Below are 21,151 nucleotides of genomic sequence, written 5' to 3' on the forward strand. Positions count from 1 at the left end.
GTGTTATCTGTCGTGCTGACGTTGGTACTTGGTACACGTTCGAGAGAAATATTACAAAACTATGACTATGGTAAACTATGGTTAGTTATGCTACTAATAAGAAGGTTGCATTTTATCCACAAGAAAGGCAAAGTTGATGCAAATTTTGAGGTCCTAATTGCTTATGCATAAGGGTCCCCCCACATCTAGCGAGCGAGCGTAGCGTCGGGCCAACTCCTTATGTCATTAATACAGTTAAAAGACGTCTGACGCCGCGGCCTACTGTATCAAAGTGCGACGTCGACGCAACGTCGACGCGGCGTTTTTTTTCATACAGTTGGCCCGACGCTACGCTCGCGAGACGCTAGATGTGGGGGGACCCTTATGCCTGATAGTAACTTTTAAATCGTGATAAAACACACCCAACTGATCAACAGAAAATGACGCGAAATAAAAAAAATTCTTTGGGCACTTAACTCATCAGTCCTATATCTTTTTTGCAACCTCTTCGTACTGTGCCAAAGTTGTAATTGACAGTCAACCAAGATGTATGATTGACAGCGCTGAAAATGACATCATATCGTTTGATGGCCGCGGGAGTATGTCGCCGCGAGATAGACTACCTGTCCTTATGTCATTAATACAGTTAGAAGAAGACGTGGCATCTATCTCGCGGCCATCATTGCCATCAGAAAAGGCCTTTATAGCTGTGGCCTATTTCACAACAGTGACAATTGTGGCCCGACAGTGACAATACGCCTTTTCTTGCCTGTTCAACAAGAGTAACAAGACAATTATTGACTATGAGTAACAATGTTACTTATCAACCTAGAAATAGGCACAGAATTGCCATTGTCAAGTTTAGTGTCAATTTCACTGTGATGAAATAGACCACTGGTGTAATTTTTTACCTTTAAACATAGGAACGTTAAACGTAAAACCACCGGTCTACTTTCATTTTGTAATCTAGACGCTTTGATAACCATGGCAGCTAAACTGTGTTAAAAACCAGAATGTATAAACAATAACTTTGCCTCACAAGAAATAACTATACCTTATTTATATTAATAGCCATCGATATGAGAAGGAACATACAAATCTCCACATTGACTAATACAGTAGCACTGCACTAAAGATCTGTCCAAAGTCGGCCAAACGAGACAACCCATTAGTTCCCCGCGGCGCGACAAATGACGGACCGAAATAGAATCTTATGACTCATATGTTACGAATCAATTTTGTTTGACGGCGCCGTGCTAGTGATGGGACGTTGGGCCGATGTTGTTTTGGTTTTAAGATTTTGGTAAATATTAAAAAAAAAAATTACTAATTCATCACATTTTACATAGAATCTAAAGCACCACACGATTTTAATCTTATTTTTACATACGTTTTTCAGCCAATAAAATCATCAATGCGAAGATTATTCTCTTTGTTAAAATGTTAAGGGCCAACTCATTCACAGCTTAACATTTATTCATTGCCTACAGTCTAATTTAGTATTCTGGAACGCAAGATTCCCTAATTAACATGTTAAACGAATCAAGGCCAAAATTGCTGGCTATTAGTTTGCTGTAAAGAGGAACCAAGAGAGACCACAGGAAGCGATACCAGCGGCCTCTTACTTTAACATACGTTCTCAATATGATATGGATGGGACGTACACGTCCGTGTAAAAATGACGTTTCATCCAATAAAACGGTCACATACACGCTGACGTATCAGTATAATACTAGAGTAACATTAGCAGTGACCTCTTAGAAGTATTCTATCTATCTATAGCAGCCTGTTGGGACATAGGCCTCTTCTTTCCTCCACGCTTGTCGGTCCATTGCCATCCGCATGTCAGATGTCATCTCTCCATCTAAAGGGGCGACTTGCCACGACCGCGGGTATTAGCGGGCTTCCACAACATTAGTACGTCTCGCCCAGCGACTATCGTCCATCCTGGCAACGTGCCCAGCCCATCTCCATCTCCATATTAGAAGTATCTGAAGCAAAATTTTTAAGACAGAAACCGAAACCGAAATGGGCGCGCAGTGCCCATCACTATAACAAGCATTTCCCCGCGTCAAATAAACTAGGAGTAACATAATGTGCAACAATTTCGTCGGCCCATCTAATTGGCGGATAAAATAACAGAGTTTATTGTCATAGCGGCCGTGGGTGGCTTGACAATGTTGACATGCTGGGGAATTTATGTATTTGACGGTTTTGACATGACTAGTTTGAGACGTTAACTGACGATCGCCATACAAACATGGTCCTTATTTTCTTTCTTGGATATCGATTATCGACATTATGGAAAATAGTTTTCACAATTTTGCTCCGACGTTTTTTTTTCGAATACTCAATTATTTATTACGACATTTATGAGAGTTAGTTGCTCGGTTTTCAAGTTATTGGTTTTTCGTGAATTTCAAATGCTTTTTACCCTTTTATACCAGTTGGAAAACCTCTCGAAGAAGATAAAAATTACGCTCAGTTGACTGTAGGATTTGGGTTTAATTGTGGTGTGGCTATGGGCTACCAACCTGTCACTGCAATTGGCTAGTTTCCTATACTTAGAATAAAATATTGTATGCAGTGCACGAAATAAAGCCACATAATTAGAAGAAAAATATGGACAGTAGTTATGTTTAAAATTAATATCTATTTAATAAGTCAAAGAGAAAGATATAAAGTAAATGAATTGACCGTGACGTCACTCCTCAGTATTTCATAGTAATTCCATATTAGCAAATCGTTTTGACAGTTCTTAAAAAAAAAAGGTGATTTGACTAGTAGGAAACTAGCCTATTCCACAATTTCGGTTTCCTTCATCCTCTTAATTGCTCAGAGTGGCACTGAAACTCGAGCAGTTTGACACGCTCTGCCTACCCCTTTTGGGAACACACGTGCGTCTTGTGTTTCCTCGTGACAAAGTAGTTAATTCGTCAAAGTCTGATGATGTCCGATACGCACAGGGCGATGGTATCTGTGTGACTAATAGTGACTGACGTGAGGATAGGAGCGATGGGTTCTCCATGCAAATGTGGACCTCGTTTTCCTCATTTCGTCATTAGATGACTTGATGAGTTGTAATCCATACTAATATTATAAATGGGAAAGTGTGTTTTTCACGGCATAGCGGAGCGACGAATTGACGTGATTTTTTAAGTGGAGATAGTTGAAGGGATGGAGAGTGACATAGGCTATTTTTTGTCTCTTTCTAACGCGAGCGAAGCCGCGGGCAAAAGCTAGTAATATTATAAAGCGAGAGCCGCTAGCCGAATGCACAAACGCTCACGACTATATCTCTTTCGTAGCTATCTATCTCTATCGCTCTTGCGTATTGGCGCGACAGAGTCAGGTTACCTTTCTGCAGCGTTTGGTTTTCGTTTGGCGTCGCAGAAGTGCCATTCGGCTACGGGGCCTGACCAGAGATATATGGCTGCGCGCCATGTTGCCGAATTTCATTAAAACTACATATTTTCTTCATACTATACTGAACTGTCACCCCAAAGGAGTAGGAATAGCTCCCTGCATTTGAATATTTTGTATTATTTCGACTAGTATGTGAGTTATACATACATACATACATACAATCACGCCTTGTATCCCATAAAGGGGTAGGCAGAGCACATGAAACTACTAAAGCTTCAGGGCCACTCTTGGCAAATAAGGGGTTAAAAGAAAACGAAACTGTGGCATTGCAGTGACAGGTTGCCAGCCTCTCGCCTACGCCACAATTTAACACATATCCCACAGTCGCCTTCTACGACACCCACGGGAAGAAAGGGGGTGGTGAAATTCTTAACCCGTCACCCCACAGGTATGTGAGTTAAAAGCAATTAAAATTTTGTAACTGCCTCATTTTTTTTGTAAATTTAATCAAAGAATCGAAACTAAACTTAAAATATGGTGATTAATGCCACTTTTGTGCCACAATTTCACCTAGCCACATAGAATGACTGAAATGACACGCATCAAATCATCATTAGCATTACACAGTGGACATGGACATATGACAGTAATGGTCATTGTCATTGGGAGGTAAATTGTCCGGAGCGGCGACATGGCCTTTTGGCGCGGTCAAATACGGCCGGCAGGCTGTCAGGTGACTAGCCAACGTGCCTTTTGTGGTGCTCCTGTTTGTAGTGCTATTTATTTGTAAAACATAATTGTTAAATAACATTTTGTACTTGTAGCATAAGTTTGTGAAGAAAATTATCTATTTAAGAAAACCATTTCCGCATCCATACTAATATTATAAATGGGAAAGTGTGTGTGTCTATTTGTTTGTCCGTCTTCCACGCCAAAACGGAGCGACGAATTGACGTGATTTTTTTTAAGTGGAGATAGTTGAAGGGATGGAAGTGACATAGGCTACATTTTTGTCTCTTTCTAACGCGAGCGAAGCCGCGGGCAATAGCTAGTATTACTACAAGTACTTACGAGTACATTATCACTGTGGGAGCATGTAATAAATCTGCCAAGTTGTAACAAACGTCATAACTTTTTATGCTTTTATGTTGTTATAATTACGCTTTATTGACTTTTTAATAGTGAGGGAGCGTCGTCACTCTTGCCAATCATCAGTATCCTAAGTTATTATTAATATTAAAATGGCCGTTCTAACTTTGCATAGTGACTTTTTGAGGTCATAGTGAAGAACTTTTATTCTGGGACCGATGCTGAAATCTGGAAAAAGAATTGGCTGTTCCATGGAAATGAACGGCGTCATGACAGCCGCAATTTTTTTTGCGATTTTAGCATTAGTAGGCAAGGTGTATTAGGGTAATTCCGAAAGTCGTCTAATTTCGATAGTCGCACAAAAATCACCATTATTTCTATAACATCAAGATTCCCCTTTCGGAATTAGGTAGCAGAGCATTTCTGTCATTCGAAATTACCCTAATGCACCTTACCTACTATATAAATCTCGTTCATTATGACCTCAAATGTCACTGTGCAAAGTTTGAACGGTACTTTTTATTTCATCATGTATTTGTGCGACATGGAGGGTATTCATCAGAGTATACGGTTGTCATGTTGGCTAGGCTCCCTGTGATGCGGGGTGCCGTGGGGTACGTGTTGAGGCGCCATTACGGCAATCATTATTAAGTTAACGTTATATCCTCCGCGTATACTGCCTACTGTGTCCCGTTTATACTTTTTGTTGGCGAAGTAGCAAAAAGTGACGTTTAGGTATATCTGTAGTTTTGTCATGTGAGTCGACACAGTTATATTAAACCATTTATTTGAAAATTTTGAGTAATTCCACTAAACTTCGTAATGTTCCGCTTTTATTGTGTCATTTGACGACCGGTCTGGCTCAGTCGGTAGTGACCCTGCCTGCTGAGCCGCGGTCCTGGGTTCGAATCCCGGTAAGGGCATTTATTTGTGTGATGAGCACAGATATTTGTTCCTGAGTCATGGATGTTTTCTATGTATATAAGTATGTATTTATCTATTTAAGTATGTATATCGTCGCTTAGCACCCCATAGTACAAGCTTTGCTTAGTTTGGGGCTAAGTTGATCTGTGTAAGGTGTCCCCCAATATTTATTTTATTTATTTTATTTATTATTTCAGATGACAGATCATCCTCATATGGATATGTAGAGGTACAATTGGTTATCCTAATCATATGTAATTCATAACATAACATATTATTAAAATCAAGATACCTAGTTTAATACTTAATTAAATATTCAGACTTTGTTTTGTTTCCTTCTGGGTAATATATACAAAAAGCTAAGCCCTGATAAAAAAAAAAACATAAAAATCTAAAAATCGTGTCTCTACTTGAAATCCCTTTCACCAATCGGCTGAAAATGCTGAATAATGATTATCTAGTAAAATGTTAAAATGACTTGTTGTCCGCTCCCCTCGTTAATTAAATGTAAAACATTCCCCGATCAAAGCGCACGTGTAAATAAAACCTCCTCATTTCTGATTTATGCCGACTTTTCTCTAAATAAATAACACTCAAAATAAATAACGCGGATAAATTAGGTGCCCGCGTCCGCTCGCTAGCGCCCTCTAGTTCTGAAAAGCCGAGTTAGTATGACAGCCGGTGGCGCTGACGCCATTTTGGATCGGGGACGGCTGCGCAAGTTCGCGCCACCGAGTGACAAATGGTACCTTTTGAGCTTGCAACGGAAATCATCCTGCGTTGCTCGCGACTAATTACTAGACTTTTGATTGTGATCACGACCGCGAACGACATATTTTGTATCTTTAAAGAGGAGTGAATAAAGTCGCTTTTAGCTTGAGATATTAGAACAAATCTTTAAATTGATGGTTTTCTTAATGTAAATCGTAAGAAAACGTGTTAAAGTTGTCTTTAGAGTGGAGGTTTTAGGTTATTATTGTCAAGAAATGTACTTAAAAGTAAAATGATATGAGCGGGCCGAGGTGTGACCACCCGATACTAATTGTAGGGAATATTTGTGGCCCCGGAGCGTGAAAACGGTCCCGAAATAGAACCAAAATGCCACCATTTTGGGTTTTATTTGATTTTAATTGCCCGGGAAGAGTTTGGGAGAGTTGTGGGTTTATATATAGATAGAGTCGTGCCACGGTAAGTTGGCAACGATTCTGACAGGCTCGCCGATGCAAATATTATAGTTTCTATTAAATTATGATGTTTACTTCATTTAATCCTTGCGCAAGTGAGCTGACAAACTTGTTGCCATTTAGTTCGGTCTGACTTGTCCAGGTACACTGCAAGTATATGCTTATTGACGTAGGTTGTCAAGTTTCTTCTAAGGGTTTTTTTTTTAAGTTAAATATATTAAAATAAATTTTAAACGTGTGATGGGTATAAGCAGATGAAATCATAGTAGCTTAGCCGGTAGATCACTAGTCTAGGGATCCAGGGCCGTGAGTTCAAGTGTCACCCAACACCGTCGATTTCAACCATCGCTCGCAGATGTTTCTGAACAATTATTTTTTTATAAGATTAAATCTTATTCTATTAGGTACGTTGCGTATGGGAACAAACCAAATTATTTTTAACAAATATTTTGATTTTTTTTTAAGTAGTCACACTACTATACCTATATAAATTACAAATCGAAATAAGATGTTATACATTAAAGAAAAAAGGACGGACACCACCAGTGGCGAAGGCCGGATTCGAACCGGCGTCTTTAGCAATCTGGGCGTTAGCTATGAATCCCTGGGCCATCCCGTCACGGTGACGGGTTCGAATCCGGCCTTCGCCACTGGTGGTGTCCGTCATTTTTTCTTTATTATGTGACATCTTATTTCGATTTTTTTTAAGATAATTATTTAAATTATGTTCGTCAATATGAAATATATAAATAGATCAATTTCTGCAAAAACTGGTACATAATAGTTTATCCACATTAATTTTATGACAGAGAAACAGTACTGATTTTTTGTTAATGTATTCTTAAACCAATTAATTAATATAATGGATCATATCATTATCTTTAAATAGTGTCTTTAAAAGTAATGACAGCAGCTATGAATTCTTAATCAAACAAAAACTTTCAATTAAACGAAATAATAAGTTAAATAACACAATTAGTCGGTCGGACGGCGTCGTTAATAAACTTAATATATTGACCTTTAATTAAACGGGCGCGATTAAATTGATTAATCGATTAAAAGTAATCGGTCGGAGAGATTAACGATTGAAAATGTAGGATTAAAGTCCGGTAGCCGAGAGCGATGGGGCCATCAGCGGAACATAGACTCTCATTACTTGGAACTTGAAAAGATTTGTGACGTTCCTAGCCTAGAGTCTTTATACAATAAGGACGTATTTCTATTGAAATGTCAGGCTAAAACATCCTTATCGTACTTGAAGCATAAGGTCTCTTCTGTAGAGGTTAGTCACATTTAACTATTAAGCGGTGGCTAGAAAAAGTGACCAATTATAAATTTTCAGCACACTTCCTCGTAAACGGTATTTTTTTTTAGTTTACCTCACCCAATATACTGGGATGTAACAAGCTTTCTTGTACGTAATGCGGTCACACACGATTAAGATTTTTTTTTAACTTTTATTATGACCATGGGAATAACGTTTAATGTCAGTAATTCGCAGGCGCCAAGAAGATATAAATGATTTTATTCTTATAATCTTTTTGTGGTCTTACATAATTACCTTAACCTTCAAGTCACGTATTTTGAATGATGTGTAGAGTTTGTGAAATTAGATCTTGTAGAGTTGGAAGTTGGCTCTACATTAGCTTTGAAAACTTTTTGACACGCCAGTCTGTAAGGTTTCGTCTTGAAATATTTAGCATAAAAATATTATTATGGGGAGATCATTATTTATTAATAATTTCCTTCAATGATCGGATACTATCAGCGTCAAAAGTTTTTTTTTTAGAAACGTCATTTTTTGACGATTCTTTACAAGTTATAACAAAACATATTATACAGGATGCTGTATTATAATAGATTGATTAGTTATTTGTTACAATATTAAACTGCTAGCTAGTACGATTCATCTTCTTCGTTTGTGACAGTGACAGAGAGACGAATGGCCCGACGCCCGACCGATTTGTCAACTATTCCACTTATTTTTAGCTCTACTTATATTAGAATTGCGACCTGTATTTCAACAGAAAAAGGGTAAAAGGTTTTTGGTCGAAATGTAATTTTTGACACTAGTAAATAAGTAGGTAGTAGGTACATAATACATATTTTTGTGAATTTTATTATAAAAAAAACATGTAAATTTTAATCTACACGTATTTTCATACATACGTGTGGACTACTTATACATATGTTGTTAATTTATGTTGATGTAAGTATTGCAAAGTTTTTTGACTAAACATTACAGTTATATTTCCCTTTTATAATATTTTGTCTTGTGTGTGCCATCTTGCTCCGTTCTCCCCCGCAAAAATAAGACCCAATATTCAAAAATATTTACTAGTTAGATCAATACACGATACCGGTGTCCTAAAAATGGATCCCCATAATTTTTATACCCTATATATTGTTATGTAGAATATAACATAGTTACCAAAACCAAATAGAGCCCCTTATTAAAGCCCTCTCCAGACTTCTCCCATCACTATCCCTAATTAGAGCGTGTAAGGCCGCCCTTACCGTGACGCCGCGGCATAATCTCAACCTTATTGCTATGGTGACAAGGTGCAGAGCAGGCGAGAAGAGCAATTACCGGCGCCACATATTTTAAGCTCGGATAAATTATGCTTTGATTTGTCAAGCGGCTGTCTCGTATTATATCAAAACGAATATCATTACAACTCCGTGTAAGATTAATAAAGTGTTAGAAAAGATGTTGTTCGGAAATATAACAAAAAAAAATGTACAAAATGGTTTGGTTGTCATTTATAGTCAAGTCGATTTACATTTTTCAAGCACCAAACATGATGAAAATGAAAAACCTTGAAAATATCGGACTTAAAGCTAATTATGCTGAAAAATAAATAAGTTACTTTGTCCTATTTGGAGAATATTACAATTGCAATACACAATTTGTGAATATTTGCTAGCGTGGGGTTTTAAAGTCAGTTTTGACCCGATCACCCCAAATTATAATGCGTTACTTATATGCCAGTACGAGATATATAGAAATTATAGATAGTATCTAAGTTAAGAGGACGCTCACGAATGTGTTGATTACTGCCAAACTAGTGGTAATACTACCTACATGAGTATCGAGTAGATATTTAACCCGTATGCACCTAACACACGTGTCATCCGTTATTGACTAAACAAACAACAGACAACAGACTAAAACAAAAGAGCTTCCAAATTCGAAAATTAAAAATCTCGATAATTGTTCGCTCAAACTCCTTTTGAAGACGCGCGCATACAACTTTTTAAAACGCCGAAAAACATTTCAAACCACTCGATTTTTAACCCTATTATTACTAGTGTCAAGTTTATCTTGACTTGTTGAGTTTTTGACACAATTTGTAGGTACAGTGTACACATGAATTAAGTGCGGTACAGTTCTAAATAGCACAGGCGCCGCGGTGTAACCAATCCATTAGAGACGGACTATAATGGTGCACAGATGCGCAAGACTTTTTTACTCCGCACTGAGATACATGCGATACCATCTTGATTTTAATAATAGGTTCTGAATTAGATCTGGATTAGTTATGGATATGACCTGAGCTATTCTACTTACCATGAGTTTTCGACATTACCTATACATTTTACATAGATACGTAATTACCTATATAGACTCAAAAAAATTGTCGCGATACGGAAGGTTGATATAATTATTTCCTACTGACAGATCAGACAAATTAGATCCAAAACAAAGTTTTGTTTGAGTGATTTAGGATCAAACTGCAAATTGTTCTTAGTTTCTTAGTTTTTTAAATGTGAGGGTTAGTTTCAAATACTGGTATAGTATTATACCCTTATTAAAGCAGCAGAAAACTTCCTTTATCATTTTTCTTATATTTTTAAAACATCACTTGCCGTTCTGGGAACACGTAGTGTCAGCGCAGTCTCTGAAAGAGAAAAGGCGTAAGGGACGTATAACCCACGACTTTTACGACCTTATTATACACACCAGTCATATATCTTTAAGTACACTGCAAACTCGACCTTGGCTCATCAATGATAAAGTTCGAAGTCTAGCTGTAACCAGGATTATCAATTTGAAAGATTAATACATCTTAATCTGCGAACCGTCAAGAACGAAACAGATTTTCAGTCCACTGATACCGCTTTGTCGGCTGTTAATAAGGTGCTACCAGTATTAAGACTCCGTGAGAAGTCGACCTTATTGACAACGAACAAAACGGTATATTTAAATTGTCCTACGTCACATTTGTTTAATGGCCGCGGCTGCCAAAAAGGCGTAACGGACAATAATGATGTTATTTATTTTGTGCCGACGTTTTTTTTTTCATTCCCGACGGCCCAAATTTAAACTTATGCTTACCTACTTCGCAGTGATATGATGAAATGATGAATGTTCACTGCTCCTTCTTCATGACGTCTTCTTTCGGACGATGGCCGAAGATTAGTCCAAAATGAGTTCACACCGCAGGTTAGTCCAGTAGGTCCTAGTTCTGAAGAACCTTCGATTGGATACCCTTTGCACTTACACCATTTCACTTCCTGCCTTTTGAACCGTAAAACATGAGTCGCTTTGTTGAACTACACAAGTACTTTGTAACACGCAATTCGCGGTGCGTAAAGATTCTGATACGTGCGAGATATCGCCAGTACACTCATTTCGCATTAGCCTGTACCAGTTTATGATAAAAAAATAAGCAACGTAAAAGCATCGCATACGTTTATCGTGTGAAAAAAGCCGTAAACGAACCGCCGTGGCAGTTACAACCTTCTTCCACGAGGCGGGCACTTTCGGGAACTAAAATGAAGGTTGTAAACGCCGATAGCTGTTTACATTTACAACTATTTCGCTTCAAATACCGATATGATAAAATGGAAGGTGAATTAAATATGTAAATTCGGAATTACCTTATCGCCTCGCCCTGTTTTAAGTGCTGTCAGATGTAAATGTACATTTTAATCACTTGTTCCTTTAAAAAATAGATTAAGCAACAAGGGATTAAATTCGTTAAGTCGTCATTCTGTTTTATAAGTTATTAAATCAGTGACTGGATCCTCTAGACTATCGCGTATCGAAATAAACAAATAAATTGTTTACCTTACACAGGTTCGGGTAGAGAGAAATGCAATTATAATCAAATGAAAAAAACATAGGTACATTCTCGATTATTGCAACACTCCACAGGATCTGTACCAGGGGAAAACCTTTGATAATATGTATATTTAAGAAATAAACTCTAGTAAAACGTGTGCTTTTAGAATTTGCTTCCTAATTTTTTGAAATACATAGGCTGAAATTAAATCAACAGGCTGTTTAAATGTATAGTGCACATTTATACTTTAGAATGAATACAAACCATAAAGGAAGTAATAAGCGATATAAAACTGGTACTTTTCGATTAGAACAGGTATAAAAGAAAAAAATGCATAAGTATGTAGTTTATTTTTAACTTTGTGTCATTGCGCCAATGCAGATAGATAACTTGAGAACCTTGGCGTAAAATGCTTCATGTCAGAATGTTGTAAATCAACTTGATATTACTTATACATCGATATAGACTCAAAATAAACTTTTTTCTGTGCTACAAAAATTAAAACCGTATAATTAAATGTAATGATAACAAACTAGGGAAAAAACTAAATAATGTTATTAAATATTTTGTGGACTTAATCGCTTTTTCTTTACTGTTTGATATCAATTTCAGTGTAGTAGTGTCCTAATATCGTCCCATTAATGCAAATACCGACTAAGTGACTTTTTGACGAAATCGAGTTTTTAGCACCTATAGAATAAGATTTTCAAGGGCTACAATATGTTAAAACCCATGTATTGATACGACGCTGCATTCAAAAGATAGCTTCCGCATAAAGTTACTTAATGGTCAATTTGTTGCATTATAAACTGCCAGAATGTAATATGAATATTTAATATAAACTTTTATGCTTTATCCGCCAAGTAGAACCTTTTAATGGTGTATAGTGTTTTTTTGCATTTAAACATTTTGTTAAAGTAGCCATCTTATGTTCTACAAAAAAGTTTAATGTGTACATATTTGATTTTTGCAAATAAAACTATCAACAAAATTCTTTATTTTAAGCCAGGCTAAATACACCAAATGTCTTTAAGATGTTTTTCCAGAAGATGTTTGTTTACAAACATCAGCAATTTCATTCTACCAAAAAGTTGTATAGGGACTATAATTGGTTTTGCATGTGATGTGACGAAGGAAAGGATAACGGTCTATTACTGCAAATACCGACTATGTGTAAATAGGCGATTTTGAGATAATGCGGTTTGAAAGTTTGAAGGCACGTTTTATATGAAAACATGAAGAAATTTACGTTATGTGTATGGCATTTTAAACCCTATATTTTTTTGTTTACTACTTTGTCGTATATATATTCAGAATGTATTTAGTTGACGATCAAATACGATTTAATGAAACAGTCGAATACCTACTTAGTTGGTTTTTCCTGTAGAAATAAATGTTTGCATATTTCTCTTCTTTATACATAATTATAACCCATTGTTTGTCTTAAATAAAGCTTCGTTTTTCATACGATGTTCTACAACCTAAATGAGTTTTTTCTGAAATATACCGGGTAATAATTATAAGTTAGCCAGTAAGCTAATATAGTCAGTAGTTTTTAAGAATATTGTACGCTCGAAATGGGCACTGTTGATACTGTATTTCCTGTATATCATACCATCTTATGTACACAGTTAACAATGAATAAACTTTACTTTACTTACTAGCATACCTACGGTACGAGTAGACTTCAGATGTCACAACTGTGTACCACTTCACCAACTGCAGTATTAAGTGGTTGAAACCACTCATGGTACCCTTTAGGTATTAAATCTCTGTCACAAAGGCTGAATAAAGTCTTGAGGACACTTAGGTGGAGTCGAGGCACGTCGAATCGAGCCCTGCATACATTTACAATGAACGATGAATCCGATTCGACGCGTCGCTAATGGACGTAGTTTCATAAGAAATGCAGAAGGCGAATTAATGAGATTCGACTCGGCGAGCTTAGTGGTCACTAGGCTTAAGTTCATATCGAGATCTGGACGTAGCACAAGGCAAGAAAATCAACGCCACAAATTAAACTCCAGTTCAGTAGAACCACCTCAAACCTCTTAATGTATCATATCATATTTCTATCTCGGTCTAAAGCTCGATAAACAACTAGCTATCTCTGCGTTCAAGAAGATGGACTTACGCAGACTTTTTGACAAAGGTATCGTAACTAAATAGTACCATGAGTGCTTCCAATCACTTAATACCTAGTTAGTCTAGCATTGTCAGCCGTGTTACGGACGTGTTTGTATCGAATTCCACCAGCGATGAAGATGTTGTTTAATAACTTTTTATCACTCTTGCGCAGTAAGTGTGCAATCGCACGAAGGCGTATCAGGAGTAAAAGAAAAAACTTTTTCCCAAAAGAGTGTTTAAATTTGTATTTTGGACTACCATAAATACTTTTTTATCTTTTTATTGCAAGTGTGATGAAAAACACTGCATGTAACTGGGGGCGTAAGAATATTGCAAACATGATTGCTTTAAATCGCCCCAGAAAGCTATGTAATTACCGTTACACATTACTTTTTCTTACTTATTACCTCATCTACGCCTACATTTTAGTGACTTTGGCGTAAATACTACAAAACTTTAAATAAACTATTACTTCAGGTTATTGAGCGTACAAAAACTATTTACCTATACTAAATGTAACAGTGTAGATAGTGAAATTTCGAACATAAATTATGGCGGACTTCGGATTGCTGAGACAGTGAACTAGTATGTAGTAAGTACCTATGCATATTATGCTATTACCCAAAAACGCATTAACAGATTTGTAAAATTCTTTTTGTGATTTCAAGGGAATGCTATTGCGTTACTTCTTGTTAAATTTTACTGAAATCGTTTAAAGTATTTTGTGAAAAATCTCCTAAAACCGGTTGAAGAGGATTTTTTTCAAAATTTTTTTTTTGAGAATAACTCTTCAAAACCATAAATAAAGTATTATTAATGGTTAGTAATGTTAAAAAACTTTTTATTACAAATGTACCAGTTAAATTGACAATGATAAGTGAAGTTTTGTAACATAAAATTAGAGCAGCTATATTTCCTGCAACTAAAACCGCCTATGTCATTGAGAATATTTAATATATTTTGAAATAAGTTCAAAACTTTTGTATATTTTTTCTTTTTTTGCAAATCATAAGTAAAGTGTATTAAAAGCAAAGCTTAATCAAAGGGAAACACTGCTTTATATGTATTAATAAGAGAAATATACAAATTTTTATTTCTACAGGAAAAACCAACTAAGTTTGCTACTATTTTTTTTAAATCGTAGTTTTATCGGCAATCAAATCAAGCCTGGATATTGTTTACGATTAAGTATTAAACAACACAATACGGGCTGTAGAATGCTGTATACAAATAGTAATTTTTTTCATGTTTTCATATGAAATCGTACCTTCAAACATTAAAATCGCATTATCTCAAAATCACTTTTTTGCACATAGTCGGTATTTGCAGTAAGGGGACGATATGGACTTATTGCTTCTTGACTGTATCAGATTGTTGATTTCATTTGAGCCTTAATATTAATATAATAAACCTAGAGATTGAAATGTCGTAAGGGACACATTTAATGTGTCGTTTACGTCATTCGTCTAGCCGGAAAACAACTTTGTCACTAGAAAGGGAGCAAAATTATAAGTAAGGACGAAATTATTTTCATCATTTACCAATGGGACGCGACTGCCAGTCCTGTTCATGCTCCTACCTTTATTGGGCATCCATCTTACAATAGTGCCATCTCAGAAGATGCATTTTGCAATAAGGTCCACTCAAAAATTGTACAGTCAAATAAGTTGACATCTTATTGCATGGTTGGTATTATTTGATAGCGAACGCATGAAAAAGAGAACCTCGAAAAGGAGAATATAATTTTGTGTTTTTTTTAGACTTATTGTCAGATTAGATATTTGTGGGGTTGTGTGAAAGAGGATATGAGAATGAAAGATGTGAGTGTTGAGATGATGAAAGATAGAGGGGAATGGAAGAGGAAGACATGTTGTACCGACCCCACACAACGTGAGATAAGGGTAGGAGGAAGAAGCTTTGGCAGCTACGATATATTTAATGGCGACTGTTAGATGCCCAATAGGTAGCAGCATTGGCGATTAAAACAAACGGAATCTCGAGCCGAAAAGGAGAATGATTTTCTGCTTTTTCTAGTGACAGAAACGGCTTGTCGGAGTTGATATTCACCTGCAGCACCCGCTTGGGCAGGCCCGTCTTCTGGCTGAGCTGTTTGAGGTCCTTAGCGTCGGGGTTGTGGTTGATGGCGAAGTAAGACTTCATAGTGCGCAGCTGGTGGTGCTTGAAGCTGGTGCGCATGCGCTTGGTGCGCGACGTCGACCCCAGCCCGCCGCCGCCGCGGAACCCCAGCTCCAGGTACTCGGGGTTCAGATCTGGGTCGGGCAAAACATTAGGCGATGCTACAACCGTCGGTCAATCAGCTCTACTGATGCCAACTGGCGGACACTTTCCAAAATAATTTTAAGGCTCTTGGAAATTCACGAAAGTTTCACAAGATATATGTACCTAATGGAAAGTTATATTCACCATAAAATAATGACGTAAATTTCAGACTTTTCAGAGATTTTCTATGATGTCGAAAATTTCGCAATTTTGAATAGTTTCCGTCAGCACATCAATAATTTGGTTACAGACTGTTGGCGGTTACGTCTTTATTATTTTATTGTAGTGTTATAATCATCATTATTATACATCCATTCCATCTATGCATAAAGAGACCTTGTGCTTCAAGTGCTGTTCTTTCACAACTGAGCTACATTTTTTAGAAAATCTTTGATCAAATTCTTGAACCCGACCCTCACACCAAGTACAGTCACCGGCATAAGTAAGTGATGATTTCTGTGACTTTTTGTATTAACATCTTGTTTGAAATGTCATACGAAATTGTCAAAAGATTAAAAGTGACAAGGTCAGAAATCATCACTTCTTTATGCCGGTGACTGTATAGTGTATACCTACCTAAACATAAGCGGTCATGATTGGAGGTATGTATCCAAAAACGGGTTTCTTGTAACTCGACATGAATATGATGATAATGATGATGATACTCTAACTGTGTTTATCTTATATCGGACGAATCTCCATAAACTTCGAAAATAGACTTAATTCAGTCAAAAGAGACGTAATCGTCAATCAGCTACACACATTTAAAACGAAATAATAAATGTGGTGGACCTTATTATTAAATGAGATTTCATGTGACCGCACCGAATACCAGATACAGCTTTATAATGCATCATCATATCCAAATTGCTTCTTAAACAATTAATTTATAACCACATAAAACAATACGTTTAAATTTAATTTATTAACCGTAAAAGCGAGCGCAAAATGCATTATCATTACAATTATTTTAATTGGATCATATTATACACCAATTCACACAATTAAGTAAAATGTATGAAGAATTACCAACGCATACCAGAACAGTCGCTGTGCCAATTCGCTAGCAGAAATTACAATAAATTTCACATTTTATAATTTTTGGTTGAAATGTTTTAAGTGACTTACGCCAAGTGCCTCTGCGCAAGTCCGTCCTGTATCACGAGGCTACCTACCGTAATTAATTTCAATTTGCATTCGTTTTGAAGCGGACACCTCGTCGCGTCGCGGGCTACCTCGACCAGACCAGAGCAGACCAGACGCTGAACAAAACAACATCGATACCGTTGACGCCGAAAGCCGACTCTGTCATAACACTTGATTTCATATTTAAATGCAAATTACATTTGGAATCGAATGACGTTAAAATGTATTATCGACGAGTGTAAAAAGACTCGTAAGTTTAAATGGAAACAAACTCCCCCGTTTTATGCGGGTAATAATTTAATTTTAATACAGATTTAATCTCTCAAACGTTAAAATCAAAAGTTTACACGTTCTTTAAAAGTCGTTTTAATTACACGTATTTTGAAAAGCGTTTTTTTACAAAACGGGCGCGGTTTTATAGCCGGCCGGTTTCCTTAATAAAACGGTTGCCGTGGCGCTCGAGTGTTGGCCGCGGGCCGTGCGAGCCGGCCTTACCCCGCACCCCGCGAGGGTGGTGGGGTGGGGGGGGGAGGCTCGCGGGTTTACAACTGCGTCGTAAAGCGATCGTAACACGGGTATGGGCACTAGCCATTGTTTTCAGTTGCGTTTTATCAACTCAGCCTGGCCACTCGAGAGAGGTGCAAGGTGTAGGCGAAAGCGAAATGCCATACCATCTTGAAAGACGCTAACTTTGCACGAACCAGGTCAAAATGCCCCAAAACATCGCTTATAAGCTTCCTTCCGCCACGCTCCCACCCATGACTCGCGCCCACGCGCGGTCAAAGGACGCCGCGCTTTTAACGACTAATAAACCCTATACTGCTGCCAGCAAAAAACTAGTAAACCACCGCGACACCTCACCGCGACTACCGCGTCCGCTCGTGCGTCCGCCACGCTCCCATCCATGACTCGCGCCCACGCGCGCGCAAAGAACCCCGCATTTTTTCTTTTTAATTGGTAACAACGATTAACGACCAATAAACCCTATACTGCTGCCAGCGAAAACTAGTAAACCACCGCGACGCCTCACCCCTACTACCTAACCTACTACCGCGTCCGCTTGAGCGTCCGTCCGCACCGCTCTCGCCTGTGGCTCGCGCAGACGCGCGGGCAAAGAACGCCGCGTTTAACGACCAATAAACCCTGTACTGCTGCCAACAAAAACTGGCAAACCGCGCGACACCTCACCGCCACTTGGACTTGTTGACAAAACCTGACGCCATCGCGCCACCACCACACTTGGACCACAAAGGAATCATTACTTTTTTGTTAATTTATGGCCTAAAATCTGCGCAATTTCAGTGAGAAAGAAAGATATCGGAATCAGATATATTTTAATGAAATTATTAAATAACGATGTTTGAAAAAAAAAACGATGTACATAGGAAACTAAAGAACAAAATCAAAGATTTGTGTTTTTAAAGTACCTAATCACTACTTTAAGACTTATGTAAGATTATCTTTATAATGTACATAATGTACCTAATCCAGCTGCACTAGAATAATAAGTGGATAAATAAATAAATAAGTTCTCATTGCAGCATCAGCAACCACGCTAAAGGATATCGAGTTTCCAACTCAACAATTTTCTCAAGGAAATATATTATTACAAAACGACTCAAAGGACAAAATAAAGCTGAAGACGGAAGAAAAATTAATCTTCCATCGGCGGAGGAACGTTCTAAGAAAATCGCATTATTATTTGTCGAGGAAAAGCTTTGAGCACAACAGAGGGCGGGCCTTTGTGGCTCGGGCTCCCCTCGATAGCGTCTGTTTATTTAAAAAACTCGCCGAGAAAATAAGAAAATGTAAAACATTCTTGAAATAACCGCTATGATATTGGGTCCAATGAATTTTATACTATCTTGGATTTAGTAGCTTGTGCACATAATAGTACTTCTCTCTTACTTAGCTATGAAATGAATGATATTCTATGAATAGATTTTATGACGCATTACGTACAGGTAGATTTTTTTGCTGTCTTCAAAGTTTATTTTTGGCCATTTAACAACTTTTATTATGAAACTAGTTACCAACATCACAAAAAAGCGCCATATAATGTGATGTATGAAATTGGCAACATATCTATTGCAAAATCACTTCACAGAATGGCACTACTGAAAAAAAAAAAGTGTCTTTATAAATTTAATATATTTTATGATAGTCATGTCATACTCCGATCACTAAATTGTTTCACTCAATGAATAAATTTAGAACCAATGAAAGTTAACATGACAAAATATAAGTTTGTATATTTTCATGACAGTCAAGACAATGTACTTACTCCAATCAATAAATTGTTTCATGCAATAAATAAAAGAACAGTAAATTAACATACCAATGAAACTGTACGTCCATTACGTCAATTGTCTAATCTAAAGGTATATCATTAAAGCATTTACAACCTAAAATCATCCCCGATTATACGCGCAGTTTATCGTGAGGTCGTATAGGAGTCCGTCGTAAAGCGTTATTGCTGGGCCGACTCAGAAAGGACAGAAAGCCGTATGTCCAGCCAACAACACACCTGTACAGCAATACAAAGTGTCAAATATGTATACACACCTTAATATACAGGCAATAAAGTTCTGTATACATATTTATGTCACTCTGTATTTACAGCTGAGTTGTTGACTGTCCGTATTGGTTCAGCGATGGCATTCCATCGGGGCAGCCGAGGGCCTTTATAATGCCAGAGCTTTTACTGCGACGGCCGGCATACCGCGACCGCGACCGAGCCGAGGCGGGAAGGAGAACACTCCTTCCCGCCTCGGCTCGGTCGCGGTCAATTCTTTTCTAACAAGAAAAGAGAGGTTCGGGACTCAGTGAAAGACTTTCGTGGTTTAGTTGAAGAGCTGCTTCAAGGCTTTTAGAGATTCGGGGGTGGCTTTAGGAATTTTTGATCTTTGGAAAGAGAGATATTTGGATGGAATTGATTTTTTACACGATTGTCCAATTAATATAAAATCGTATTGGGCGGACAGGTTTCTATGATCATATGATTTTTTAAAGGCAAATAAACGTGTTATTTTACAGAAAATGAATACGTTTTACAAAACATGCTGCATGGGGAAAATATCTATCACGAACTAGCTTTTACTGAAAATTGCTTAGCATTGATTGGATTCAATACAATTGATTTTTAAGTTTTAATTAATATTTGAAAATGTGTCAACTGTACTATAGTTGGGCTAATCGTGATGATTGTGGTACGTTGACGGCAAACGTCATATTAATATCAAAGTGAGTTAAGTAAAATTCTAAATTAACTTTACAATTGCCTCGCGTGTTCTTAATAATCGGAACATTCGGAACAAACCCATTCCAGTCAAGTGTAAACAATGCGTACGCTAAAAATGCATTACACACAGGCGTCGGAAAAGGGCGTAGCGGACAAATTAGTGCCGCGGCGTACGGCGTACGACGATATGCCGCCATTATCGCCGTAAAACGCTCCGCTGACGATGACGCTGCGGCCGCGCGTTATTGCGAGCTAATTGCACCACACGTATTGAACGCATGCAGATCCAGTCTTTTTAGGGTTCCGTAGTCAACTAGGAACCCTTATAGTTTCGCCATGTCTGTCTGTCCGTCCGTCCGTCCGTCCGTCCGCGGATAATCTCAGTAACCGTTAGCACTAGAAAGCTGAAATTTGGTACCAATATGTATATCAATCACGCCAACAAAGTGCAAAAATAAAAAATGGAAAAAATTATTTTATTAGGGTACTCCCCCTACATGTAAATTGGGGGCTGATATTTTTTTTCATTCCAACCCCAACTTGTGATATATTGTTGGATAGGTATTTAAAAATGAATAAGGGTTTAGTAAGATCGTTTTTGATAATATTAACATTTTCGGAAATAATCGCTCCTAAAGGAAAAAAATGCGTCACCCCCCCTCTAACTTTTGAACCATATGTTTAAAAAATATGAAAAAAATCACAAAAGTAAAATTTTATAAAGACTTTCTAGGAAAATTGTTTTT

The 21,151-nt window shown here is 37.4% G+C and overlaps 1 protein-coding gene across 2 annotated transcripts in view; it reads right to left on the bottom strand.

The window, feature by feature from the left end:
- Positions 1 to 21,151, bottom strand: part of LOC125241115 (protein apterous-like) — a 112,168-nt gene that overhangs the window by 4,630 nt on the left and 86,387 nt on the right. Inside the window, exon 5 of one of the 2 annotated variants that reach the window (XM_048149443.1) lies at positions 15,806 to 16,008. The exons of the other annotated variant lie outside the window; for it this stretch is intronic. Coding sequence (XP_048005400.1) covers positions 15,806 to 16,008 — 203 coding nt within the window. The remainder of the gene's footprint in view (positions 1 to 15,805; positions 16,009 to 21,151) is intronic. 2 annotated transcript variants of the gene reach the window in all.

This window comes from Leguminivora glycinivorella, chromosome Z, assembly GCF_023078275.1.
Source record: "Leguminivora glycinivorella isolate SPB_JAAS2020 chromosome Z, LegGlyc_1.1, whole genome shotgun sequence".
Taxonomy (NCBI): Eukaryota; Metazoa; Arthropoda; class Insecta; order Lepidoptera; family Tortricidae; genus Leguminivora; species Leguminivora glycinivorella.